This window comes from Felis catus, chromosome B3 (assembly GCF_018350175.1).
Source record: "Felis catus isolate Fca126 chromosome B3, F.catus_Fca126_mat1.0, whole genome shotgun sequence".
NCBI classification, from domain to species: Eukaryota; Metazoa; Chordata; class Mammalia; order Carnivora; family Felidae; genus Felis; species Felis catus.
The window spans coordinates 62,507,440-62,535,211 of NC_058373.1; the positions used below are offsets into that span (position 1 = coordinate 62,507,440).

A 27,772-nucleotide genomic window follows, 5' to 3' on the forward strand; every position below is an offset into this window, starting at 1 on the left:
TCCTTTTCTAAATCAATACAATTTTTCAAATTTATTTTTTTCTTAAAGAAGTACTTCTAATCTCTGTCAAAAGGGAGGTGAGGAAAGGTCCTCCCTCCCTTGTAAACACTGAAATACAGATCTGAGAAACCAGGGTCGACACACACAAAAAGTGCATTTTACAAAATATCAACTAAAATATATTTTACATGAATTATGCTTCCATTGAAATTCTACCAGCTGCATTTTCAGGTTCGAAAAAATATTTCGACATCTAAGAGATTTCAAAAGCATTTAAGTTCTGGGCAGCAGACCCTGCCTCCTGGGAGGAGGGGCCTTGATCTCCTTTCCTGCTAGGTGAGGCTGGGCTCCTCAGCAGCAAGGGCCAAGCACCCTGGGGATGAGCAGGCTCCAAGGCTGGCTCTCCAAAGGCCCCATGGCCACTCTGCCAACCTCTCTTACTGCCCCATGCCTTCCTCCTGACAGCTTATTCAGTACAAGGGCACCCTAGCCCCTTCCCTTCAGGTTTGGGATTGGGCTTTCTGTATGGAAATTCACCTCTGAAGCCTCCAGGGCCCCCCTAAGCCCAGGGACCAACTGGGAGCAGCCTATAGCACAAGGCTGGGAGCGCCCACAGGATTTGCTTCCACCTCCCTCTCTAGACCCAGCTTGACTGTCCTCACCCAGTGTCACCTCCTTACATGCCGGGTCTGTGCCTGCCCCTTCCTAGGGGAGAAGAGGGAGTGCTGCCCTCCTTGGCTCCTACCCCCAGGGGTGCGCCCTGTGTAAGTGCTCATAAGCAGGGCCCAAGCCACACTGTGCTCCCCTCCCCTCCCCTCCCCTCCCCACCATGCTCCTCTTTGGTACAAACAGGAAAGAACCAGGCTGCTTCAGCCCCCTCACAGACAGCCCCAGGGCCAGGGCCTAGTCCTGACTAGGACAAGAGGGGGCTCAGCCTCTAATCTACTCTGGGGAGCAGCATGAGGTGAGAACGGGGCCCCTGGGCAACAGGAACAAACTGAAAATGCAGGTCCTTAGCTCCTAGAGTGAGTGGCTGCAGCTCAGCAGGTCTGTGGACTGATACAGTGTTGATTCTCGCAGGGATGTAAATTAGTGCAATCTACAAAAGACTAGGGTAAGGGGTGGCAGGGCAAGGGGAGCCACAGCACTCCTTTGGTTTGATTTCAGGTGGGTGTGGCTTGAAGAGTCATGTATGAAGTTCTGCAAGAGGTTTCCTAGAACCTCCAAGTGTAAGGCAAGAGGAAAAGTCTTCAATAAATCAGGTAGCAATTTTCCTTGCCCCCTGCCCCCCACCCCCTCCCAGCTCCCTTCTGCCCTCCCAGACATGATAAACCTCATGTTGACCAGTTAGCTTCTGGGAAGCCAGACCTGCTGGGTGGCCCTCACCAGGAGGCAGACAGGAAGCTGACTCCCACAAGTGGGCCACACCCATGACTATGTGCACTGGGTAACTTGTCCCAGCACCAGGGGCTACTGCAGGGGCAAAGGAGGAAGCCAGGGAAAGGCCCCGAGTCTAGAAAAAGCAAGTCCATGCTCTGGAAGCCAGACTCTGGCTCTCTATGCCTCAAAGGAAGGAACTCGGAGCTGTGCTAAAATCTGGGAGAGCCTGGTCCCAGGCTGATGGGGAAGCAGCGGGTCACAGTGGGTGAGGTAAAGCTGGCTCCCACTCCCTCTTGAAGGGCCCAGGGGAGGCTAAAGAGCCTAGTGGGCCTTGTTCCTGAAAGACTCTCCCCTCCCCCAGGGCCCCATGCCCCTCAGGCTTGGCCCAGTCTCAGGGAAGACTGCTTCTTCAAGTCTCCACCCAGGCAACCATAGAGAGGTACCCTGGGCCAAGCTGAGGGCTGTGATGCTTTCCCTATACCCTGGCCTCCCCTTCCCTCCCAAGGGCCCAGTACCCATAGGGATCCCTGCCCTCCCCCCCAAGAGAACCACAGGCCAGCAACTTCAGGTCCCTGTGGCCCCTTAACCAAGTGCTGTGCTTCAAGCAGTACCCCCTGCCCCGAGCCCCACTTGCCCGTGGGCAGCCTCAGTGTGAGCCTGAGGAGGCTACTGAGGGTTCTTGAGGATGCGGCCATGGCGGAAGTCATAGACATGGCGGCAAAGAAACACCAGCTCAGGGTCCGTGTCCTCGGGCACTGTGCGGTGTGGCGGGGTGGAGTAGTCCGCAGAGGGGGGCACCAGTGCTGTCTTTCGGCTGGGGAGGCCCTCGCCTCGACGCTTGGCCATGGCACAGAATCTGCAGTGACACACCACCATTTGCTGTCTTTACCACAGCCACCTTTGCAGGAAGATCAATTCCTTCCCCACCCTGCCCAGAGAGCTGGGGCATCCCCTCCCACCCCCACAAGGGCTGGTGCTGCCTCCATCCCTGTCCTGGGGGCTATGCCCTCTCTGCCAACCGCCAGTCCATCTTCTCTGTCACTGGGGAAGCACATCTGCTGGGGCCTCCCTCCCAACACCTGCCAATTCTCCTCGATGGTTCTCTGAGAGCAGTACTGTAACCATCCTCAACTCTGCCCCAACCACTCTGTCTTAGAGGAAGAACAATTTTTCCTTCTTCTACAAACATCAGATGGTGGAAGGCTGTGAAGAAGAACATTCTGGGAGGACAGGCCCAGTGAATGAGATCCCCTTGGGAATTTCAGCCCCCGAAACAGCCCTGGGGAGTCTGAGGGGAGAGGCTAGACAGAGGTGCAGGGTACCACCCACCTGCAGTACTCAGCAAAGGTCAGCACGTAGCACTTCTCCTCGATGCAGGCCACACTGTTCTGGTCCTGATGTCTCGATGCAAAGACTTCATTCTGCAAAGGCTCAAGGAGAGAGAGGTTGTTGGTACCAGGATTGGAAGCACCTACCTCCAGTAGCAAGGTGGACATTAACTCTTCTCCTGGGACTTGTGACCTGAGATAACTCCAGCTAGTGCCCAGGAAGCCAGGGAGCATCTCTGGAATTCTGGCCTAACTGCTCCGCACCTAGTGCCCACCCCAAGGCACTCTTCCCTCCCTAGGTCCCTCCTACTCAGGAATAGCCAGGGGCCTGTTCCAGCACCGCCCTCCAGCCCATGTCATCAGCCTCCTGACCCCCAGCTCAAGGGAGGAGAGGGGAACTGGTGCCCATCTCCCCATGAGATGAAAAGTCCCAGCAAGGGAAACAAAGAGAAAGGGAGCTCAGACTGCAGGCGGAGTGACCACACCGATGGCACTATCTCTCCTGGCACACAGCTGGGTAAAGTGCCCAAGAGTGTCTGGAGTCTCTCGTCTCCTCCCTCTCATGCCACAGACGGTATCAAAGGGGGCCAGGTGTGCAGTTCCACCTCCCCTTTCCTACTGCCAGGAGGACACATCTACTTGCTCCCATTCTGGCATGCCCTTGGGGGCTTCCCTTCCTGTTCCCCTTTTAAGACAAAAGTTACTGTTCCCTTTAAAACATGAATTGGATCAGTGTTGGGAAAAGAGGCTAAAACCCAGGCCCTTCCATGGCGTCCAAGGCGACGATCACTCGACTGCCCATGGCTGCCTCCCCAACCATGTTCTTGGTGCCGCAGTTTCTCCCTCTGCCACCCCTGCCCTCCCCAACACACCTGCCAGGCGGCTCACCTCGTGCATGCTGGGACTACGGCCTCCCTGTAAGTGCTCTGGTCTGTAATACCACAAGAGGCTCATCATCAGCTCTCCTAGGGGGACAAGAGAAGCAGTCATGGCTTGAGCTGGCAACCCCAGAGTTACTTAGACAGGCAGGAAGGCTGGCCACCTGCCCTGCAGTCTCATCCAACTTCAACGCCTGGGCCAATCCTGCAGGCTCCAGCCACCCATATCCCCTGCCTCAGGCCAAGCCTGGCAGCTCAGTGGCCTGGAATGCTGTCAGGCATGGAGGAAGAAGGAGGAAAAGGCACTGACAGGTGAGGCCGGGGGCGGGGGGGGGGACAGGTGCCTAGCCCTCAGTGGCGGGAAAGGTTAAAGAGCTGATCCAACCCAAACCACAAGGCCATCTGCAACCCTCAGCAGCAGACAGATGCCGGCTGAGTGGAAGGCAGACTCTGTGCCAAGAACACGAGGAGACTAGTAGCAGGTCAGACTCCAGGCAGGGGGTACCTGATTCAGGGTTCTCCCAGAGGGCAGAGATCTTGGCCACATAAGGTGTGGATGTCTTTCGTGGGCCTGACTTGAGGAGGACAGTGTCCCGGACCCGGATGGTCTCTCCGTGCCGCTCCACTGCCTGGTAGCTCTTTCGGATGGCTGGTTCTGGTTCATCCTAAGCAAGAAATCAATGACACAAACAGGCTCGTGGGGGCCACATTCAGAGTGAGGAGGGGGAAGGGAGGGAGCGAAAGACATTCTCTTTGTGCTTTCCTCGGGGCAGTCAAACCACTGAGGATGGGAAGCTGTAAAAGCAGCTTGCACAGTGGCCTCTTCTCCCTAAGCCTGGCTCTCAGGGGCAGGATGCAGATGGGAGATCCCTACAGCTGGAGAAAGAAAGAAAAATAGGAATAGGGCTGGGAAAGTGGCCTAAAGCTTCTGACGCTGCGCTATGAACCACACCCCAAGAGCTGGCTCTCTTGCTCCAAGCCCACACCACTGGCAAAGTCCTCAAACTTCCTATCAGGGCAGTATGGGTTTGACCCGTAAGCCCTTAAGTGGGGTAGCCCTGGGCAAATTAGTCTGCTGCCATGCCTCAGTTTCCTCCTCTGTGAGATGGGGATAATTACAGGAACACGGGATATGTACCTCCCAGGGTAGTAGTGAGGAAAAATGCGGTATTTACTTTCTGCCACCCAGAAAGTACTCAGTAAAGTTTAGTCAAGCATTTTCATCATCTCCATCTCCAACGTTCCTGGCATCACACTCATTTTCTCTGCCTATCCCAACGATCCCTATGCATACTCATCCAAGAAGCCTCCATGAAAGTCCTCCATTTTATAATCCAGGATAGAAGGGACAGTATGATCAAGGATGAGCTGTGAAGCCACTTCAGATGGGTTCCCTGAGAGTCGGCGACAGAAATGGAGGCCAACAGCTCTGACTGTATGTCCCCGGAGCTCCTCAAGGCACATGGTACAGGATCGGAGGGGCTAGGGCAGGAGGCCGGGCCAGCATGACTGGTTCCCAGGGTACAAGCCTGGGAACCAGGCTCAAGTCCAGGATTCCTGGAACCCACCTCAGAGCGGGTCCTGTCCCCACTGGCCCCTTCCCTCCTCCCCATCGGCTAACAGCTGGCACTCACCAAGACATAGACCGCCTTCTCACAGGCAGCCCCAACGGGAACCCAGCCGTTAGTGCGGCGGCGGCGGCGGCGGCGTGGGCGTGGGCGCTGGACGCGCGGTTGCTTGGGGTGGCTGGGCCTGCAGGCAGCCTTGCTTCTCGCAGTGTGCCTACAGCTGGAGCCCGTGCGCAGACCTGACTTGGAGCCGCTAGGAGGCTTGGCGCTCTGAGGGCACGCACGGGCTACCGTCTGGGGCTCCGAGGTGGGTGTCTGAAGATGGGGGACGGGCTCCGCTGCAGGTGGCACACTGGGCACAGGGCATCCCAGGAGGGGGTGGGCAGGTGAGGCAGGGTGGCCGGCTTCCGGGAGAGGAAATTCCAGCTGGCCTAGGGACCTGCAGCCTTCTGGGGAAAAGAAGAGAGGGGTTAGGACAGGTAAGGACAAGCAGTAACAATCCCTCTGGCCCCCCTGCTTTCAGAGCCTACTGTCTTAATTCGGAGTGTGTACCCAAGGGTCCCTGAGGTGCAAGTGGAGTCAGGGGCCTCTGAGGTAGACTGTCAGAGTGACTGGCCAAGGGTGCTTCTTGACCTTGGAGACCGGCCCACAGCTATCTCCCCCTTCTAGCCTGCAAGAAGGGCAGGTAATGGGAACAGAGTCTCTAGCTCTGACTTATTCTCCTCCGGGGCTTCCACAGTGCTAAGGAGCAGGGGAGTGGGTGTCAGCCCAGGATGTCAACCCCAGACCTGCCACTCACCGACTGTATGACCGCAGGCAAGTCATGCTACCTCTCAGTGCCTTGCAATAGAAGCAGGAATGGCAAATATCATATAGAGTGTCCCAGGCGTTTTTCTTATCAACGTATTAACTCATCTCATCCTTACATCCTTACATCAACCCTAGGAGGTAAGTACCACTGCCACCATTCTAAATTAAGGAAACCGAGACACAAGCAGTTACTGGCTTGTCCCATGGTCACGTGTCTAAGGAAGTGGGGGAGAACATTTCACTCTAGGCAGTCTGGCTCCAGAATCTGTACTCAATTACATGCCATGTGGCCTCCCGTATGTAAAGTGCTTGGAACAATACCTGGCACGTGGTGCTTACTGGTGTTCCAGGGTAAGGGGGTAGGGTCTTGGGTCCCATGGTTTAGGGGTCTAGATTTGGGAGAATGGTACAAAAAAGAAGGAAAAGCCCAAGAAGCAGCCTGATCTCATTTCTTAGTGCTCCAACTCACACCAAAACCTGAAACAACCAGTCGGGCCAGAGTCAACTGGTCTATAAAGTTGTTTTATAGACCCCTACAAGATGGGGTGTGGGGTAGTAGCAATGAGAGCCCCGGTAAGGCCCAGCCTCTCATTTCATCAGCAGCAGGGTAGACTCGCTAGACAGGATGGCTCTGGTCACCTCATTTCCACCCAGGAGCCAGGGACAGAGCCTGGAGAAGCATGTGAGGACACGCCTGCCAGTCTGGGGTAAGAGTGATCACCGTGGGGGTGTCTCATTGGCTACAGCGCAAGCCTCCCTGGTGTCTGGGCCTTGCTAGGAATGGGCCTTGCTAGGAAGGCAGACACCAAAGCCACGGACCCTGTCAGCACTCTGTCTGTGCCAGGGAACTCTGCTGGTCTATTCTCGGAGTGTGCCCCCTGTTAGCCCCCAGCAAGGCGATGCCAAGTCTGGGCACTACCTCTCTCTCAAGGCCTGTATGGCCAGGGCAAAGCAATCCAGCTGCGTCTGGCACCGCCTATTGGGCCTGGTTACCCACCCTCCTTCCCATGAATGCTGAACTAGGCCAGCATGCAGATAGAATGGGCTCCTGGAAGGTAGAATTCTAGCTCTCCTCGAGGAAGGCAAAGGGACATAGGAACAACTTGGCAAAAGCACTAATTTCAATACCTAATTTGCTATTCAAGAGTCTGAGAATGGGTATCCTAATGGGGAGGAAGGGATGGCTCTCCCTGCCCCCTCCACCACCATGGTGCTACCTAACTACCTGGCCAAGAGATCTCCATACACAGGGGAGCCAGAGCAAAGAGCTAGACACAGGACCCTTTTCTGGGAATACTCCTTGGCTTGGGGCATGAAACTAGGGGAGTCTTCCTTTTCCAAAGCCCCCTACCACCCATGTTGTAACTAGACCTCAAGGAACCCCACCCAATCCTTGGCCCACCCTCCCAGGACACTATCTGACTCCCTGGGACATCCCACACCTAAGAAGGCTTACCTGCTGCAAAAGGCATTTTGTAGGGGCAGCCGCCACAGGTGGTGCCAATATGGGTAAGAGACGGGGGCAACATTTCACAGATGCTGTAGCCATTCACTCCAGTGTCCTCGCTAAAGCAGTAGCGAGAGCCCCAGGGAGGGTGTTGGAAAGGGGTGCCCGCGGGCACTGAGCTTGGTGCCAAGAGGAGCCCCTCGTTAGGTGCAGCCACTGGGGACAACTTGCCCTCAGGAAGCATGGGGCAGGGGGAGTAGCCTCCACACTGCAGCCCATCTTGGCTGCAGTACAGGTAGAAGCTGCCTAGTGCAGGGAGCTCAGGCCTACCACACAGGCCACTGTAGTGGGCAGGGTTGCCAGGCATCGGCAGGGGGGGCAGCTGGGGTGCAGGGAAAGAAGGCTGGTGCAGTTCCTGCTTGGGGGCAGGTGACTCCTCGCCTGGGCGCCCAGGCTCCGGCTTCAAGGCTGCCTGCCCACCCATCAGCAGGGGCAGGTGGGGGCGCAGCCCCAAGGGGCTCTCCAGAGCCTTGCTCAGGGGCTGGTAAGGTGGCTGGCTGGCTGGCCCACGAGGGGTGGCAGATGGCCATGGCTCCTCGGGGTGCTTTTGCCAGCCGGGTGGACCTACGGCCTCCCCAGAGCCAAGCCCCTGCCGGGCCTTGGGATAGTTCTTGCCATTGACTTTAGCCCACTTTGGCCTCGGAACCCTCAGTGCTGGTGGCTCTGTGGAGCGCCCATCTGCTTCTGGGTGGGCACGAGGCGGCCTCAAGGGTAGCTCCCGCTCCTGGCTCAGCTTTAGGAAGGCAGCTGCATTCAGGCTGGCCAATCTCTTGGGAGCTGGGTCACCATCTCGACGAGCACCCTCCTCAGGTGCTGGCTCTGGGGACAGGTCCCGACTTCCCCCTCCGAGGTCCTCTAGCCGGGGCCGCTTCTTGGAAGAGGACCAGCCCCCACTGGCCCGGTCACGGTCCCGACTGCGGTGAGGGTCTCCCCCTCGACTGCGACGAGTGCCGGCCAGGCTGCTGGCATCCTCCCGCTCCAGCAGCAGGTTATTGAGGGCCTCCGCATTGAGGGAGGCCAGGCGCCTCTTGCGGGGCTGGGCAAGGGCAGTGTCCTCACTGGATGGGGCTGGGCTGGGGGGCTTGGGCAGGTCAGGGGGCAGCTCATCAGCCTCATCTGCACTCCGTGGACCAGCCACATTCTCCAGGCGGGTCAACAGCACTTTGCAGGCCTTAGGCTTCTCAGGAACTAATGGGCGCTTACGAAGTGGGTAGTTCTTGCGGCGCCCTGTGAGGTGCCCTGGGCTCTCGGGCATGCCTGCTTCCACACTCTCCGCCCCCTGCTCCATATTGCTGCCTTCCATCTGCAGGGGCTCCCGGCGGCCAGTGGGGCCCGAACTCAGCATGGGAAGGGACTTCCTCCGCGTGTGTGTCATGGAGTACTTTCGATCTGCAGGGCAGAAGGCAGGCAATGAGAGAAGCCCACCTCGCCCTGCCCTGTCTGCCTCTCCTCTGCTGCAGGCCATCCAGCGCCACCCCCCGCCCCCAACCTTCCGTCATTCTGGCCTACACTCATCCCATCTACAGCCTGGCTTTTCCCAAGACCCCTCTTCCGGGGTGGGGGGGGGTCCAGTGGGATCAGGCTACCAACAGCTGTGCAAGGACTGGATGCCCCACTCTTCTCTTAACCTAGGGTCCTTCTTTGAACTAAGCCCCTATGGAAGGATGCAGACCCTGGGATGAGAAGACAGAAAGTGCTGGGGGCAAAGTTCTCAGTCTATCTATTCTTCTCCCACTAGATACTCACTGCAGGTCAAGAAGAGGCTGTGAAGATGCCAAGCCAAGATGGGGGCTTGGATGGTAGGAGCCCATCTGTTCCTTTAAAAACATCACCAACCCTACCCCCCTCCTGGGGCTTCTGCGATTGGCCACAGGAGGATAAGGACATGGACAGTGGGGAGCTAAGGTGAGGACGCTGCCTGCTGGACTGTGGAGGTAGCAAAGTCCAGCCTGTGGGGACACCCTGCCGGGTACATACAGCAGGAAAGCCATAACCTGCATTTTGCTGGAAAAGCCCCCTGAAGGGGAAGGCCTGGCCTTGAGGAGTCCATGGTCAGGGGAGGTCTGGGCCAGCCCTAGAAGCCAGACCCACCATGGTTCAGATTCTAGGGAAGGGCAGCCCAAACAGTGCCTGTGCCCAGAGAAGGGATGTCCATAAGGCAAGGGCCAGAATCCCTGGGTAGGAAACTCACGGAACACAAACTAGGCCTGTGGTATAGCTTTAAACCCTCACCAGCCACTAAGAGGGAAATGAAGTATCAAAGGAAAGAACTAACTCAGGGGATAAAATGGGCTGCCTTGCTAGTCCTGCCCTATTTCTCAGGTCTCCTTCCTGGTAGGCAAGAAGCTGGGCAGAGAAGAGGACTGGGGGTGGGGTGGAGTGGAGTGGGGGTAGCGGCAGAAAGCCCAAAGCCCCAGAGAGAAGATGCCCACTTGACCAGGCATCATCCCCTAACTTTACTTGGCAAATACTCCCCTTGCCCCCAACATACCTGGGGCAGCCTGGGCCCCCTCCTGAATGAGAGGCCAGAGCTGGGCTGTATCCTGGAAGCTGGCATGGCCAAGGCAATGGAGAACTGGCGGGTGGGCGGTGGGGGTGTCAGAGTCAGTGGTCAGAGACTAGTGAGCTGTTCACTCCTTACCTACTCCCCAAAGCAAAGCAAGGTGCTGCCAAATAAGGTGTCAGACAAGGCTCTGCCCTCTCTGGCACCCTGCAACCCCCTCCCCACCCAGCAAGCCCAGGCTTTCCAGCTTAATTTCCCCACTGCTATTGTTATTCATACTCACTCTCCCCAGAAGCTGGGAGCAGTCCCTGCTGGGCCAGGATTTAACCCTGAAAGTCCCAAGCCTGACAGCTCCCAGGAATTCCTGAGCCCTTCCCAGCTAGCTCCTTTGGCCTTGGGCCAGCGGCTGGGGTCACTGGGTACCTTTTCTCCTGACACATACTGCACTAGTTGAGAAAGAGTGCTCAGAAAACGAGGCTGAGGGCACCGTGGGTGTCCCTCGCCCTCAAGAAAGGACTCGGAAAACTGGAAAAGGGAGGCACTGTGCCAGGCATTGCTCTGGCCACGTGCGGGGACCTGCCACTGCCCAGAGACCAGGCCGGGACAAGGCAGAGTCACAGGAGACAAATCCATTCCTTCCTGAAGCACAGACAGGAGAGCTCCTTAAAAAATCCCAGGCATCTGCTAGGCTGCCTAAGACTTTTTCCTGCTTCTAATCAGGGTGACCACCCATCCCTGTTTGCTCAGCAGGCTTATTAGCAATGCCTCCTTTTACTCTCAAAAGCATCCCAATTGCTTAAGATCCACAGGCCCTTTTCTCAAATGCAGGGCACCCCTGTGCTGGAGGAGGCGCAGCAACAAGAAGCACATCTGTATTTCCTAAGAAAGCCTAGGCCCAGCCCTTCCCCACCCCCAAAGGGCCTGGAGACAGGATTTGTGAACAGACCGCATAGCTGAGCAAGAACCGAAGCCCCTCAACAGGCCCCAAGTTACCAGAGGAGTCCGGCCTGGGAATGGCTGGGGGCCAAGGCTGAGGTCACCTGGGCTTGTGGCCTTTAAGGACATGGACACCAAGTACAAAGCAAGTACAGGGCCAGATGGAAAAGAGAGGGTGCTCAGGGAGGTGCTTTCAAGCCTGGCAAACAAAAGAGCTCTCAGCTGAGAGGTGACTGGCCTGTCCCTTATTCCCCCCCATCCGCCCCCAGTTTGCTGGTGGACCAGCTGCAAGAGTGGACCCTGGGATACTTGCCTCCCTTCTCAACACGCAAAAGGTCCCAGCAGGTGAAGGTTGGGAGGGAGCCTCCCACTGTAGGGAGACCGGCCCCAGAACTTGGGGTTGCATTCCCTGTAGTATCGTACCCACTGTCCCCTGATCCCAGGAAGCCTCTAAATCACAGGATGCAAGTCACATTTCCAAATCAAGCATAAGAGCCTACTGCTAGCTTCCCTTGAATCCACCAAATCCCTCATCACCAGCAAAAGAACTCCTAGCTTTCGTGTGGTGCCTAAGGCAGCAATGTCACTCACTGTTCTGAGGAGAGGCTGGGGTCTCTGCTGCCTCCCTCGCTGCCCTCCAGTCTGAGGAGAGTGAGAGAATGAGTCATGCTTTGAAGCCAGACTTGTGAGAACTTCGGCTGCAGCTTTTCCCTGGGGTGGGGCTGGGTGGAGGGGGCTCCCAGCCTGCCGGGCCCCTCTAACCTGCAGGGGTGGCCCAGCTCAAAGGGGGAAGAATATCCTGGGAAAGCAGGAGGTGTGGCTCCCATTCCAGCTCTGCCAATGCTCCTGCTGTCCTGTCCTTACACACTAGCTCAACCAGAAACTTCCTACCACTGCAAAGAGACAAGGGTGCCTGGGTTCTCTCAGCACCACCCTTCTCTTTGGGAAGCCTTGTCCTCCCAGGCATACATGGTCTGGGCCCCCTTGAGAGAAGGTTCTTAGGAGGGACTCCCCAGGACACATTACTGCTCACCTAGACTGTGTCAAGCTAGCTCACACTGAAGAAGACCAGTCTGATCGTCCCTAGCCTGATCGGCCAACAGCCAGCTGTCATGAAGGACAGTGGCTGGCCGGTGTCCTCCATACCAAAGATCCAGCAAACCACAGGTTGAATCTAAAATCACAAGTGTATTCTAAAGACAGCAAACAGGCCATCACAGCCCCAGGCACTTTGGGTCACAAAACTGAGCTGAAGTGTCCATATCCTGTACCCCATGTCTGCTCAGGACTAGAAGTCAACTCTACAAAAGTAAAAAGGGAAGGAAGACTTGAGTCTTGCCCGCAAACTGCAGCAGCATCATGCACCACCCTCCGCTCTCACAGGCAGAGCACACCCAAAGTGCCGTGTGCAAGGGAGGGTCAGAGGCCTGGAGGAATGTGGGCTGTGGGCACTGCTGAAGGGAAAACCAGTGTGTCAAGTCCAGATCACTCCTGCAAACGAGGCTGCCCTTGGGCTCTCAGCTTTGGCCGCAGCTCTCCCCCCACCCTTACTTACCCAGCTTCTAGAGTATACACCCACCCCCATTCTTAGAGGTTCAGGACCCAGGACTCTGCCCCACTACCCTTCCTGAAATCTCTGCATTTTAAAATCTACTTTTCAGGCTTTTTGCTTTATTTTTAATAGGAGGAAAGTATGCAGGGGGGTCTTAGGCAAAGGCAGACTAGCTGGTCACCTGGGTGAGGGTCAGGAAGGTTCCTGACCCAAGCCACCTCCCAACTCCGATTACACCTAAAGCTACACGGTTGGCACTGAATTAAGCACTTCCTTCCTTCGCGCTCTCTCGGAATAATTTCCACACTCCCCCAAAGGAGTAACAGTTTTTCATGAGCACTGACTTTCCTGAATCTTCTATCAGAGAAGAAAAGCAGCAAGAGCACAAAGGCACGCTCCTGTTTATTGAAATATAGTTGGTGTTACTTCACGGAAAAACAGGTGAAGCTGCTGAAATTCTTATGATGAAGCCAGGTTAAGTCGAGTCTGGGGTCCCTCCAATCCCCCATGGCTGGTAAACTGGAAAGAACCAAACCTTCAAGCGAGGTGGACCTGGATTCGAATGTCAGCTCTGCCCCTGGTTAGCAACTTATTTAACTTCTCTGAACCTGATTTGTTCATCTAAAATGGATAAATCAAAAGGAATTTTAAGAATGGTGGTGAGGATGACACTAGTCTCTGTGCAGAAGCCTAGTAGGGTAGGAAGCAGGCAGACCAACTTCTCCCCCACCCTCCAGACCCACAGAGGAAGGCAGTGGCTCTTGGCTTGGGGGGCAGGTTCTCCACATCAGGAGCCCAGAGCTGTTGGGGCTGAGAGAGATCTGAAAACCTAGCCTACACCTGAACTCTGCTCTGCTTCTATTCTGCCAAAGACACCCAAGTGTCAACCCCAGGTAAAGATGGAGAGGCTATGGCGGGACTTGTGTGTGTGGGGTTCCATCTACCACACAGGGAGAGGACAGGGGCAGAAACTGTATCCCAACAAACCCTAAACAACAGCTCCGTGCCTCTGGGAAACACTCAACTGGATGGTGAAAAGCCCAGGGGATGGGGTCAGGGGGGCGTGCGTTTGCCAGCTTCCACCATCTGACTGCTGCTTCAGCACGGACACCCACAGACAGAAGTGCCCGAGTCCCCGGGATGCTGCCCTGGAAGAGGAACCAGTGGCCTCGGCCACCACCGGCTCCAACTCTCCAGTGCCTGTTTAGCTTCACCTGCTGTGGGCACCCAATTCACTCTGCAGTCAAGCTGATATCCTACAACCCTGGGCAGGAAGCACCCACCCCACCAGAGGGAATTGGCCTGACCCATCTGGCCATAGCTTGTTTTATAGACTGCCTTCAGGTCTAGTGGTCTAGTGGCCAGACGACCTGCTCCTCATACTTCACTGTGGAGGCTCCCAGGAACTCAGAAAGGTGGGAGCAGCTGTACGGTGAAGGTTCACACCCATCACACATTGGGTCTGGTATCTCAGCCAACCCAGCCTGGCATCCGGGTCCCATCTTTGGCTACTTCTGTCTACCCGGACCATCCCAGCAAGAGGGCCCAGGCATACAGGCCCAGAGCAGCACCCAAGTGTCCAGAACCCCCACTTACTTCTGGCTCCAGACGCAAAGCTGGACACCAGCCTCTTGTAACTGTAAAGGAACACAAATCTCAGTGGGGAGTTTTGACTCAAACTATAAAGTGGACTCTTCGATTTTATATGAGAATTACAATTACATTCACGAATATAGTTAACAGTACAGATGGTGGAATCTCCTCAGTAGAAAATGCCAGGGCCCTCATTGTGGGACAAGGCCCTTCTTTTGGGGGGGGGGGGCTGAGAGTGAGAGAGACAGTGTACCCCAAGGGTCCAGAAATCAACATACACACATGGACAACTGCACTACGACAGTGGGCAGAGAGCACTGTATTTTAGTCACACCATGGTGCTCTGCTTTAAGAAATTCTAACCTGACAAATTAGAAGGCAATCACATGCAAGACAAAACTGGTCTTTAGAGGGTTTCCTTAAAGGCACACACACCTACTTCGGGTGATCTGCTCTCTCTAGCTTCTTCCTAGTGCACAGCTTCTCTGTGCACAAAGTAGACCTGTAGCTGCAGGGGCCATTCCCGCTAAGCCAGAGCACCTGCTACTCATTCCCAGGCACATGGCATCTCTTGTCACCTTTGCTCATTCAGCCAACATCTGCTGACCTCCCATCATGGCTCAACACAGCAAATGTGACACCTGCAGGGGCTAGAAGCCACTTCATACTGCTGCTAATCCTAAGTGGGCTTGGTCCACAGCCTGAACTCTGAGCCTTGGTTTCCTTGTCTACACAGCAAAGTTGTTATGAGGATCAAGTTGAATGAGCACGTGTGTCAAGTGCCTAGCAGAATACCTGGTATAAGTCAGGAGTGCAACACAAGCTCGTTCTTTTTCCCTGCGTGTCAAGTATTAGGCTAAATGCTGAAGAAAAATGCAAAAAAGACTACGAAACTGGAGCGTGGGCTGGTAGGAAGAAAGAGGACAAGCGAGTGTGACAAGGATTGTAACACGGTGCTTAGAGTTTGATGTGGAGAGCTATGGCTCCACGGTAGCCTCACTAAGTGAAATATGCACCAGGTCTTCGTTTACACACACTGACTGAGGGCCTGTTTCATGCGCGATGTACTGAGGGAAAAACAACCTGAGAAATGTGCTTCATCAATGCCTGGATGTAGGAAGGAGCGACGGACAAAAACTGAAGTCTTGAGGCAGGAGACAGATGAAACTATTCCCAGACTCACCCTTATTAGCTCCATGTAGGATTACTCCAGCCTGGGGGACAAAAGAGTTCCAGGCTAAGGCTCCCTCAGACTCTCCCAACCAGACTCCACAGTGCCCAGGCTGGGCCAGCAGCAGATCTATTCCTGCAGCAGGACCCATTCACTCTGGGCAGTTAAAAGTGTGGGAGAAATAAAACAGAAAGATACAGGGCGTCCCAAACCTCAGCAACAGGTCCTCAGCAGAACTGAGAGGAAATGTCATGCTACTGACACACAATTCTTCAAAAAACACGACAATATCTCACGAGTCTGCTCTGGGCACCTGCCCAGAAGGGCAAAGGATATGTGTCGGTTCAACCACCAGGACACTCCAGGAACCAACAACTTAGATTTCTAAAGCGGCTTGCCAAGACTGGAGGTGCTATCTCTTGTCCTGAACAGAAGAAGCTGGCTGGCCAGGCCAAGCTGGGAGCTCTGCCCTCAGCCTCCCCAGCAGAGTGCTAACCTTCTGAATGAGCCAGCCATGAGGAACGAGACCCAAGACCAGGCCTTCCCAACACTCCACCAGCACAAGCAGAACCACAAGTCCAACCCTACCAGAGTTACAGGCACCCCACACAAATACCTCAGACATGACTAATTAACTAAGTGATTAGGGCCACCCTCATTAGGATGCAAGCTCTATGGGGACAGGTGGGCTCTGCCTGCCTTACCACTAAATCTCACCCACAGGGCTTAATAAAAGCTTGCTGAGTGAACAAAGATCTGGCCACCTACCTGCTCCACCACATTTAAAACATTTCTACCCTAGACTGATGGCATCACTTGGAGCCCAGGACAGGAAACTCTGACCCCCTAATTCTCTCCCATCCCCAGGACTGTGCCTCTTCAGCGTAATCAACAGTTCAACAGGGCTACTTTAGGAAATCTCTCGTATTTACACAGCACAATGCTCCTTCACTACTATCCTTTTCCTTCTCTCTCCCAAATAGCCCAGCTATACCTCAGGAATATATTCCGCTCACTCCACTTCTTACCATAAACCGTTAAGCAAGCAAGGGTGGCACACTCTAGTATAGAGGCACACTTGTATTAAGACAAAGAATGCCACAGATATTAAGGTGAACTCAGCAGCGAAGAACCAGAGTTAGCATTATCAGTCCCCAAATCACCGAAGTGTGCAGTGTAGGGAATTCTCAATTCAGCACAGAGGCTTCTAGTCTAACAGGATGGCTGATGTTTGTCAAGCACTCACTACCCACCCTCCACTCTCCGCAGGTACCATTCACTCTCATATATCCTCACAACCGCCTCATGAGGTGGTTGCTATCATCTCGTCCTAACAAGGAGAGAACAGGTAGAGAGGGTAAAAGAACTCGCCCACACTCCTGCGCTGTCAGTGCTAGAGGCAGGGCATCTAGGGTCAGTCCCCAAAGCCCACAGCCCCACTGCAATACAGGACAACTGTGGGCTCACAGACCAACATTCAAGATCAACTTGTACATTCAATTTTGTTTTTCTGTGTTGTTTTAAATTATTAGTAATAGCGTCTTATTTGTTTTTCCTAATTTTTCACCACAAAGGAACTAAAGATGTACTCCAATTAAATGGCATTGGTGGGCTGGCCAGAGAACATAAACATAATTTTACAAATTGTTTCTACAGCAAAGTCTGCTCAAAATCCCCAGTCAACTCTTATATGCACTTTGGAAAGAAATCCATTTTATATCCCAGAAAGGGGTGAGGGCTTCAAAGATACGTTGTCTTGATTTTACAATAAATCCAGAAATGAAGGCTACAGACTTCCCCCACGGATCTCACCACATCGCTTGAACCAGATGGAATCTTCCTCCAGTCTGAACTGCAATCAAGACTGCAATTTGGTCATCACACTCCAAACAGCAATCTTAATATTCAAAGATGTGTCAGCTACCCCTTGGCTACCTCCCTGTGAGCTGAGTAAATCTAAGTCCTTTCAATGTTCTCTGGAGATCATCTCTTACAGTCGTTTCACCCACTTTATAATTCTTTTCTACATTGTCCGATCTGTGTGAACCCCTCCAGGCACATGGCAGGGGACGCCCCTCACTTCTTGATGAGGGCCTGCCGACTTTGACTATAGTAGGAATGTGACTCCATCTTCCCTCCTGGCGTATCCCTCCTGTCAGGGTATCCTGGCATCAAAATGGACCCTAATTTCTTTCCCATGATTTCTTCCAAGATCTTCTAAACCCTAACAATTCACCTCTATTCAACCACCTGGCCAAATGAGAATGTGATTAACAATCTCCTCTCCACTCCCATTTTAGACAGGTAGGCTATAGCCGGAGACGGGCCTAAGTGTGGGCCACCCCTCTCCTCTGCAAGAAACTGAAGGAGCTCCATGGGGGTTCCAGATTGAAGGGAAGTAGGAGCAGCCATCACCACTCCCGGTGAGATCTTGGGGTCACAAAAGGCGGAAAGCATACCAGGTCCCTCCTCCTTAACCAAGGATGGAGGGGAGGTGGACAAAGCTCCCACCCCAACCCCCACCCCCTGTTCCACCACAAGCCACTGGAAAAGGAAACTAATGAGAAAAAAGACATAGACACCAAGTTCCTGCCTGGCATTGATCCTGTTAACTAAGAGTCACTTATTTTTCGTTCAGGTAACTCGGTCACGGTGCCTTGGAAAAAAAATTCCCATTTCAAATCTCAGAAAGGCTCAGAGACAAACCCATTCTTTTATTCCTGGTGGATCAGGCCTGCGGGATCTCAAGGACAACATTTTTGTTTTTGTTTTTTGTAGGATGCTGAGTCAGGTGAATAACCAACCAACCTCTGCAGGTGTTTCCCGCTGGGAAAAATGGAATCTGGCTGAAAATCCTTCCCAGGACACAATACAAAGTCTCGAGCAGGACTCTGTCCTGAGGCCTGCTCACCAAACCCACAGTCCTCTGGTTGTGAGCTTCTACACCACCCCGCCTAGGGCACCGATCCCCCCACTGGAACCCCAGGGCCTGCTGCTGCTACTCAGCTCTGCAAAGCCAAGGGGGAGAGGGAGCTCAGTGGAGCTGAGGGGGCTTGTCTGGCCATCTGGACAGGCCCCTGCAGCCTCGACTGCTGCTGTTCCTCCTCCTCCTCCTCCTCCCTGTTAGCCGGGTTACTGCTCATTAGTGGTAGTACTAGGAGGTGGGCAAGGGACACGTAAAGGAGCTGAAATTCAAACCAGCCCATTTCATTCCAGTTAGGTGCCTCCCATAAAACCAGGCAGGATTTCATCATCCAAGTTCTCCCTGTCCCCTGTCCTGAGGAGGTCGAAAGAGCCCAAACTTTGAGGGGCTGCAGAATCTCAGGACCCCAGGCGTCAGGAGCCTAGGTTTCTAATCTTCGTGAGCTGTTGACTATTCTCTGTATTTTCTGTCTTGTCACGGTTAACAGACCCTCTAGCCGTGAGCTGACCCACAGAGTCAAGGCCCTGGACCTACAGAGCAGGAGTGCATGCTGGGGCTGCCCTTAGTATGGAAGCACTCTCCTTGTCCCTCCAAAGTCCCCGGCATAATGGCAAGTTCACAAAGGAAGTGAGTCTTGCCAGACTGTGCTAGCGAATTCCCATAAATACTTGGGCCAGGGTAGTACTGCTTATGTAAAATGCTTCCCCATTGAGAGATGCTGCTTTATTTACATTCTTCACAACCCATTCATAAAAAGGAGGCCCTTTAATGTTGGGGCTGTTCGTATAATGCTCCATAAACCCGGCAGCTTCGGCTGGCAGCCTTAGTTCAACACAGGCTACTTCTCAACTCCAGAGACTTTTTTCCCTTAAGATTTTTTTTTTCTTTAATGACTCACCTTGCGACAGGGCGCTGAGGCCAGATGTTGCCGGAATAAGGCCAAGAGGAATAAGGACAGATAAAATGAAAACACACAAGTCCTCCTGAATGCTAGGACAGAGAGGTGGGGAGAGATGAAAATCAATAAATTGAAAATCCCCATACAACTTCAATGTGAAGTATGTATTTGGGGAAGTTGAATTCCTTCCAGGTTTACTGAAACCGCCTTTAGGGATGTCAAAAGGGTCCCCGACTTATACCTCTACATACCAGACGTGGTGTGGAGGAATTTTTTTTTAACCCCGAAACAAAAGAAAGATGACGGCTCATTCTGGCTTTTAACTTGCATTACGGATGAATAAAAAACAGTAATTTTCTCTGCTTCTTCACAGACATGTTCCAGGGGCTGCTGGATCCAAGAGGGGCACAACTGGCTCAAGGTAATGAAACTCAGACAAACCCCAGAAAGAGAAGAAGGACTGTGCTCTAGGATGCACAGCAAAACAGCCTGAGCAGCTGAGGAGAGAGCCCAGGAAATGCATTCTGAGGTAGCTTGTCTTCCGCTGTAGTAGAAGCAAGGAAGAGAGAAGTAGTAGGGATTTTTTTTAATTGACGGGGAGCGGTCTGCATTGCCATGGCAACTGTGAGGGGTGGCCTTCCCGCTTGGAAGGGAAATGCTGGTCCATTAATCATCAAACTGGGGCACAAAAGGGAGGTTTGGGGGAAAGGGGATGGATGCACAATTTATTTTTTCACTGTCTAGACTCAAACCAGTCACCAGCCCTCTTTCACATTTCCCCCATGGTCCAAGGTTTGATGGTAAACAAAATCGGAAGTTCCAAGAGAGCTGGGATCCTAGCTTTCCCTTCTGATGGGTCCAGTGTGGGGCTGATCACGCCTCCATGTCAGTGATAATCACCTCTTCCAATGCCAGTCCCCAAAGTCCCGTCCACGGGCCAGACCAGGAATCTTTTTCTTTTCTGTTCTCAAAACCGTGTTTTCTCCCTCATTTACACCCAGGATTGAGAAGAGATAAAAACATATGGATTCATTTAGCATGGACAACAAGGAAAATTGCATAAGAGCAGCAAAGCCGGGTGGAGAGAATGGCCTGGTGGGGTAGGAGGAAAACAGGATTCCAGCCCTTTTCCAATTCATGTCTATATGGTGTCATGTGAGCAATCCACAGGACAGACTCTCCACCAGCTGGAATATCAGAAACAACAGCTAAGTTTCGTTTGTTCCCCACGCTAAAGCAACCCCAACCCCAGTGTGCCCTATGTGTGTGCTTTTGACAGAAAATATTGGAAACCACCAAGGACTCCATACTGAGCATTTCTTAGGAAGAAGGGAAGTTTTCCCCTGTTCCCAATCAACTAAGCAGCCAATTGCATTTATTTATTCAACAAAAACAACACACACTGCACTATACTAGAAATTCTGAAATATTCTCTCTCTCTCTCTCTCTCTCTCTCTCTCTCTCTCTCTCACACACACACACACACACACACACACACACACACACACACAGATTTAACACTCATACTGTCCCTTGTCTAAATAAACTTCCAACTTACAAAACCACTGAAGAAGACACCATGTTATAAAATTCAGGGTCACAATCCCAGAGGCAAGCAATGTTGGCCTGGAGTGGCCTGACAGCAAAACAAAGATGAGTAGGGTTCAGGTGGGAAGAGAGGAAGGCAAAAGGCTCCTCGAGCTAGGGACTACTGGAGAGAGCAGCAGACGGAAAGATGCAGGGAGATAGCTGTGTCCAGCATGGCCAGGGGAGAGCCGTAGAGGACATGTCTAGGGTCAGACTGCAGGAAAAGGAGAGCCACTCAAAGTGTGTGAACAGGGGAGTGACATGGGGGAAGGAGTGCTTTAGGAAGAAGGCTCTAGCAGCTGTGTACAGACTGGATCAGAAGGGCCAGAGGAAGCAGGAGGGAAAAGGGGGCCATGACAACATAGGCCTGACATGGGGACAGCAGAACAACAGGAAGAAAAGGGAGATCCAAAAAACAAAGAAAGTCTTAACTGGAGTAAACTCTCCAGAGCAAACCCTCCTAAACACCTGAGCTGTCTGACTTGAGTCTGCTGCCAGGCAAGAAGAGCCTGTCAAAGAGGGAAACACTGTCTTGGTAATTTCCCTTTACGTCCCAGTGGCCAGACCAGCTCACCCCCTTCTGACTGCTACCAAAAGGAATCACATACCGTGTGGCCCTAGGGGAGGCAAGAAGGCCTTGAAATTCTTCACCATTCTCTGAATCTTAGACGTACAATTACATCCTCTCAGAATAAACTTTAGTCTCTTGCATGAGGTAATACCTCCCTTTCCCACAAGCCTCAACTCCACTCAGGCTGGGATTTAGACCCTTCTGAGGAGGGGGCCAGAGGGCGACCATGAATTAACTCCATGCCCATACTAAGCAAGGCTGACATGCAGCCTTCCCAGGATTATAGCCAACCACAGCTAGGAGCAGCTCCTAATCAACAGCCACCTGAGGTGGGACTTGAACCCAGAAACTCAGCAAAAGCAGACATTCAAAACAGTCTCAGCCTCCCTGTCTTTGTGATCACAAGTCTTCAAAGAGGTACAGGGTCCCATGGGGAGCCCAGGAGTTCTGAGTGGGTTTTTAGAAATGGAAAACAGCATCGAGCTTAGAGCAGATCACTGGTGGGGACAGATGCACTCAGTAGCTTAAGCCACTGGTTCCCAAGTGTCCTCTAGCTAGCCAAGGACAGTGGTGTCCCTCCAGGACATGTGCTCCCTCTAGGGTCCTTTTCTCCGTTTTTCAAAAGACATAGGAGTGGAGATGGTGCTGGGAAAGTCTCCCAAGTGGCATAAAGGAAAAAGACTGGAAACCTTTTCATTTAATCATTAAATTCCTGCCTGGATTTATAAACTCCAGCTACTCATTTCCCTTTGTGGGTACCTTCCTAGCTAAAGAAAAGTGCTGAAAACAATTGTGGATGGGTTGCTGGAGAACACTGGGGGGGGGGGGGGGGCATATCCTAGTCTCCAATCCAATTGGTCTTCTGCCCTAAGACTGTCGACAATAGACGACTAGAAGATATCCCAGGTGGGACTAAACCTCTGTCCATGGAGCAGACACTGCTTGCTGAAACCCCTCGTTCCTAGCAGGGTCTAGAGTGGCTCACCAGACTGTCTCCTTGGAGTCTACCAACCCGGTCGCCACCAGCCAAGGCCCACCTTGTGCACCCCACCTCTGCCCCTCTGCTCCGGCCGGGTCGACCCCACTCTTCCCAGAACCAGGAGGCGATCGGCGGCTGGAGTGGTGAGCCACTGCCGCAGCTTCTCCCGGCGGGCACCCCGGCCCCCGCAATCCCTGGGGCAGAGTCCGGCCCGGTCGCCCGCCTTTGGGGGTGGGTGGCTCGGACCTGTTCCCCTCCCCGACGCCACCACCTGCGCCCGCTCAGGCGCCGCCTTTGTCCGGCGCTTCACCGCGGAGCGGGCCCCTCGGGCCCGACCTGACCTGGCCCCCGGCCCCAGAGAAGAGGCGACGAGGCGGGCAGGGCCAGACCAGGCCCGGCCGCGAGCACGGGGTCCCGCTGTCACTTGGAGGCGGTCTGACAACTTCGATCCCCCCGCCCCACCTCGGACTCGGCCGCCGCTCCGCACGGTCTCCGCCGGGCCTCCCGCGGCCCACACTCGCTCCTCGAACCGGTTCCCTTCCGTCTTCGGCGCCTCCCTTCCTCCCGGCACGATAGGGTCGGGTCTACACTACCCCCCGCCCCGGTGTGGCCCCCATCCCCAGCCCCCCATCCAGCAACAACCGGTCACCTCCCAGCGCGGGAGGGCGCCCCCCACCCTGAGCGGGCGATCCCGCGGCGCCGCCCCCGGCCGCGGCCCCTTGCCTCGGGGACCGCGATGGGGGAGGGGGCGCGGCGGGAGGGGGTGCCGGGGGCCTTGCCGCCCGCGCACTCGGAGGCGAGCCCGCTCCACCGCGGCGAGGAAACGACCGGCGTCCTCCCGCCCTCCGCGGCCCGGGACGCCCGCGCCGCCGCCGCCCGGCCGAGCTGCCACCCTGCGGCCGCCACCCACCCCGCCCCCAGCCTGAGTGGCGGGCGGCCCCCGGGGGCTGTCACCTCGAGGCGCGCTGCGCTCCCCGATGGCGGGACCGTGGCGCCGGACCCGGGGGAGGGAGGCGGCGCGAGCAAGCGGGCGGCCGCACCTGCTTCGCGTCGTCCGTCCGTCCGTCCCTTCCCGGGCTGGCGGGGGCGGCGGCGCGGCGCGCTCGGTGGGGCGCGCTGACGGGCGGCCGGTCCTCTCCCCTTCACTCGTTGCCTCCCTAGCTCGCTCCCTCTCGCCCGCTCGTCCCTTTTCCCTCCCTCCTCGACCCCGGCCCCTAGCTCACCCGGACAGCGGCGCGGACGGCGCGGCTCTGGGCGCCCGCAGGCCCCAGCCGGGCTGGAATCCGGCGGCTGGAACCCCCCGGGGGCGCTCAATTCCCGGGCTCCACGCTGCTGCGTCAGCGCCTCCTCCTGGGGGCCGGGGCCGGGCGGGCGGAGCGGGGGCCGCGGCCGGGCGGGGCCGTCGGGGGGGCGGGAGCGCCTGGCCGGGGCGGGCGGACGGCGGGGGCCGGACGGGCGGGGCAGGCAGCCGGACGGGCGAGCGGCGGGGGCCGGGCTCCGGGATCCGCTACGCCGCTCGCGGTTCCCCCACAAACTCCCCGAGAGCGGAGCCTCCGCCGCCCTCCTTCCTGCTTCCTCGTCCCCAGCCAATCAGCGGCGCGCCCCTCGGCCAGCTCCGCCAATCAGCCGCCCCGCCCTGCGCTGGCCCCGCCAGCCAATCCGGCCCTCGGCTCCCCCTCCCGGTCTCCGACCAATCAGAACCGTGGGTCGGTCGTCCCAACGCAGGGGGCAGCACGAGGCGGCCGGGGGAGGCGGTGCGGGGAGTGGTGGGGCCTGGGGGGAGGGGTACGGTGCCAAGGGTGGTGGCGGGGGGTGGTTTTCTTTGCCGGCTTCTTGGATTTTTTCTTCGGCTGCAGAGCCTGAACCGGTATCCCATGGTGACCCGACCCAGGAGCCCCAGTCCCCCAGCTGCTACCCCATCCCCCGAGAAATCTTATCTCGCCCCCGCCCTGGCCGTCACCCCTCTACATCCCCTTTCCCCCTTCTCCTCCCTAGCACACACTGTAGAAAACTGCGGACCGAGAAGCACCCCACCCTCGCCAGCGGCTGCTGCCCCCCCCCCCCGGGCAAAGCCTCGGGAAGACCAGCCGAAAAATCAAGCGAGGACAACCCCCCTTTCCTGCAGAAAGGGCCCCAGACTCCAGCGAAAGGGCCCCGACTGCTGAGAAGCCCCTCCCGCCCTTGCCTCATCTTTCCGACTTCCCTGCCTGCCACGTCTCCTTTCCTTTCCAGCAAGGTCGGTCCTAGCTCGGTAACCCCTCACCCGCATCTCTTTTTCCTCTTTCTCCCCTTCACCTACCGCCCCCCACTCCAGCTCCTAATTCACCTTTCTCAGAAGCCGAGTGTGGAACCCTCATCCATTCCCAGCTGACAGCAGAGCCTGGTCTGTGAGTCCTTGACACCCACACACCCTCTTCCACCACCGCGGGCAACATCTGAGCTCTCCGGGGGAGGAGGGAGGGGGCGGGCAGCCTGACAGCCCTGACTGGACTCCCTCCCTGGCGTCCCCAAGCCAGGATGGGACCAAGCGTGGACACTTACCTGCCTTCCCCCTAGTCACTGAATGCTGTGGCTCCGTCTCACACCCACAGACGTGCCTTTCCAAGCCCGAGCACGCTCGCGGGGTCAGCGGGGTGGGTGGGCACAGCAGGCTGAGGTCACACGGAGGTGTGGGAGGTCCCTGGGAGGTGCGGGAAGGGGCCGTGTCTTGGACAGCTTGTGTCGCCTGAGTCGGCATAGGGCTTCGCTTCAATAAGCACTGGCTGTGCACATAGTAGGTTCTTGAGAAATGCTGAGTCCACCCCAGAACAAAGCCTCATTCCCAATTCAGGCGGGGGAGGGGAGCTTTGGGAGGTAAAAGGAGCAGCAGCAAAAAGGGTAGTGTCAAGTCACCAGAGCGCTGGGAGCAGCCCAGGGAGGGGCTGGGCCGAGGACTGCCTCTGGCAGAGAGAAGCACCCTGAGTGCTGGGGCTGCCTGAGCGTGAGGAGAAAGCCAGCCTTGGAGTGTGGCTGAGGGGCTCCTCCTGCACCACACATGCTGCCTAGTGTTTCCTAGCCCTTGAGACTCCGGCACTCACCCAGGCAGCCTTTAAGACCATCAGGGCTGTTAGCCCCTATGGCGGGGAAATAGAACTCTAAAAGATGGTTTCCCCATCTGCCTCCAGAGCTGTCAAGGGGGCCCAGACAGTCTAAGCTGTGTTGGGAAACACGTTTAAAGGACATGGTCACCCAGCAGGGGAGGTGTGTGAATGAAAGCTGAAAGCTAAGACCGTGGCATGGAAACTTCTCAAAGAGCCAGGTTCTCCTAGCTAAGTGCCCCTACTTCTCCTACCTCCCACCCTTAGGGAAAGCAAATTCCCCAAACCTATAAAAGTAGGACACTAAAGGATTTCTCCCCTCCCCGAGCCTCCCAGGATAGGGATTCCTAGCAGTACCCCCCACCCCCAGCAGCCAGGCCAGCCCTACCTCCCCCCCCCCACCTCCCAAACTGCCCCTTCTCCCTGTTGGGGTCTGCTTCATGTGCTGATGTCCCCCACCCCTCATCGGAGCCTGGTGGTGGAAGGTAACAGCAGCAGTGGCCGCTGGAGCTGAGCCATGCCATTCTGGCAGCCTGAAGCCAAAGCAGAAGAGGGGACAGGGCTTCTGTCAGCAGCCCAGCCTGTGCTGACCTTGGCTTCGTGCCCACTAATGGGCAGGGATGGAGGCCAAAAGGGTCAGAAGAGAAACGTAGCTACTCACAGGGAAGGAGACCCAAGTGGCAGGAAGCCCATGCTCGGCCTAGGAAGTGGTTGTAGGGTGAGGCTGGAGGAGTGGATGCCTCCCCCCTACCCCACCCCCAGTTTCTAGGAGTAAAGATCTATTGGCTCTGGGATGGGGGGTGGGGGGAGAATTGTCTTTATTTGGGGTCTTGATGGGAGGGAGAAAAGGGAACACTGATTAGAAAGGAGGATGAGTGGTCTTGAGAGCCCATTCCTGCCTGCCCAGCAGCTGGAGGAACTCTACTCTCAGAGCCTCCCCCCGTGTGGGTGGCTGTCTCCTTTGCCCCAGGAGGCTCTGACTGAGTGGGCTACAGACTGGAGACACAGGCTGGCTAAAGGCACTTGGTGTTCCTCCTGTGCCAGCCCACTGATCTCCCCCGGTTCCCTGCCCCCTTTGTTAAAGCGCCTCAGTGAGCCAGCAAAGAGGCCAGGGACTGCACACCCTGCCTGTCCCCCATGGAAGCTTTTGGCCTCTCCTCTCCTCCTTTACCCCACTTGCTAGGACCGCTTTGCCTGGGCCTCTTTCCTTCCCAGTCCAGAGTCCTTCCACACCTGGAAAGGCCTCCACCTCTTCCTCTTCTAACCCTTCAGCTCCTCTAACCTTTGCTGAGTGAGTGCTCCCACCCCACTCCACCAAGGCAGTGGTGCCAGTGCCTGGGCCCCATCACCTTTCTTCACCCCAGCACACCCAGGTATCCCCCAATTGAAAAGGACTTGCCACTTGGCCTGGGGACAGGAATGGATCCATCAGGTCTCCTGGACCACCCCTCCATGCCTCCACGCAGGGGACTCTCTCTACCCAGACGCCTCCAAGACCCATCTGGAAGGGTTAACTGCCTCAGAGCAGGAGAGCAGAGAGAGGGAGATGCAGAGAGGAAAACATCCAGGGCTGAGAGAAAACACGCTGCATACCCCTCCCCCACTGTGCACGACCAGACTGACAGCCGGGACAGACTGGCTGCTCCGTCATCTCCAGTCCAGCCGCCGGGCACCTCCCCCACTGCCCGCCGCAGTCCCTGCAGACTGCCTGTCCTCGGCTCCAGCTACCTGGCATCGGGCAGGGCACCCCAGCAGGGCAGTGCAGTCCTTGCAGTGATGGCAGTACCCACATTCCCCTTCTTCTGTTCCACGCTCTAGTCCCATCTCTCCTGGGAGTGGGGCAGCTGCTCCCCTCCTCCATAAAGTGCCTAAACTCTAGGTCCCAGGAACACTTACTGAGCCACCTGGCCCCTCATCCCCAACGGACTAGGTGGAGGGCACGGCTTCTGGGGGCAGGGACACCGGGGCACCAATTAAATTTGGCTGCAGCACTTGCCCCCTCCCCCATCATAGGAACCCCCCGGGGGTCAGGGAATAAAGAAAGCTGGACTTTTATAGTCCTTTTATCTGACCCACTCCCTCTTAAAGGGATCGGAACCCTCTCCTTAAAGGGATCTCCTGAAATTATTTGCCCCCAAGCAAATCCAAGTGCAGGCGTCTGTTTGGTCTTTACCTGCTGGGGCCCCTTTCCCTAGAGATGGGGAGGCAGAAGTGCTCTCCCTGTGACTCTGAACTGGAGGGTCAAGGCCCCCTCCTGCCGACGAGGAGCCAGCTGTTGAGTGCCCAGCAGAGAACAGGACCTCTCTCTCCTCTAATGGCACTCACTGCCACAGCCTGGGGTGGGGTTGGGGGTGGGGGGTTCAAGGTGAGGTGGGGGCCTGCCTGTGTGCGCACAGTCTCTGGTAAGATGGAACAAGGGGGGCTACATGCACTCAAACTTTGGGGAACACATGTCCATGGTGCTGTGTCCAAAACCCCCATCTGTCCAGTGCAAGCCTCCAAATTGCTGGC

At 55.7% G+C, this 27,772-nt stretch overlaps 1 protein-coding gene across 9 annotated transcripts; it reads right to left on the minus strand.

The window, feature by feature from the left end:
* On the minus strand, positions 1 to 25,004 carry BAHD1 (bromo adjacent homology domain containing 1). 9 transcript variants are annotated; one of them, XM_023255490.2, is made up of 9 exons: positions 23,408 to 23,540; positions 19,048 to 19,139; positions 9,963 to 10,046; positions 7,421 to 8,860; positions 5,221 to 5,603; positions 4,092 to 4,251; positions 3,597 to 3,673; positions 2,710 to 2,810; positions 1 to 2,236 (listed from the first exon to the last, which is right to left on the minus strand). In XM_023255490.2, exons 4-9 carry the CDS (start codon positions 8,844 to 8,846, stop codon positions 2,047 to 2,049), a joined length of 2,337 nt encoding a protein of 778 aa, XP_023111258.1. In that variant the 5' UTR covers positions 8,847 to 8,860; positions 9,963 to 10,046; positions 19,048 to 19,139; positions 23,408 to 23,540; the 3' UTR covers positions 1 to 2,046. The 9 variants fall into 9 exon arrangements, with proteins under 9 accessions (XP_023111258.1, XP_023111260.1, XP_023111259.1 ...); XM_023255492.2 differs by lacking the exon at positions 19,048 to 19,139 and having other exon boundaries at positions 23,408 to 23,579; XM_023255491.2 differs by lacking the exon at positions 9,963 to 10,046.
* Between the last annotated feature and the right edge of the window lie 2,768 nt (positions 25,005 to 27,772).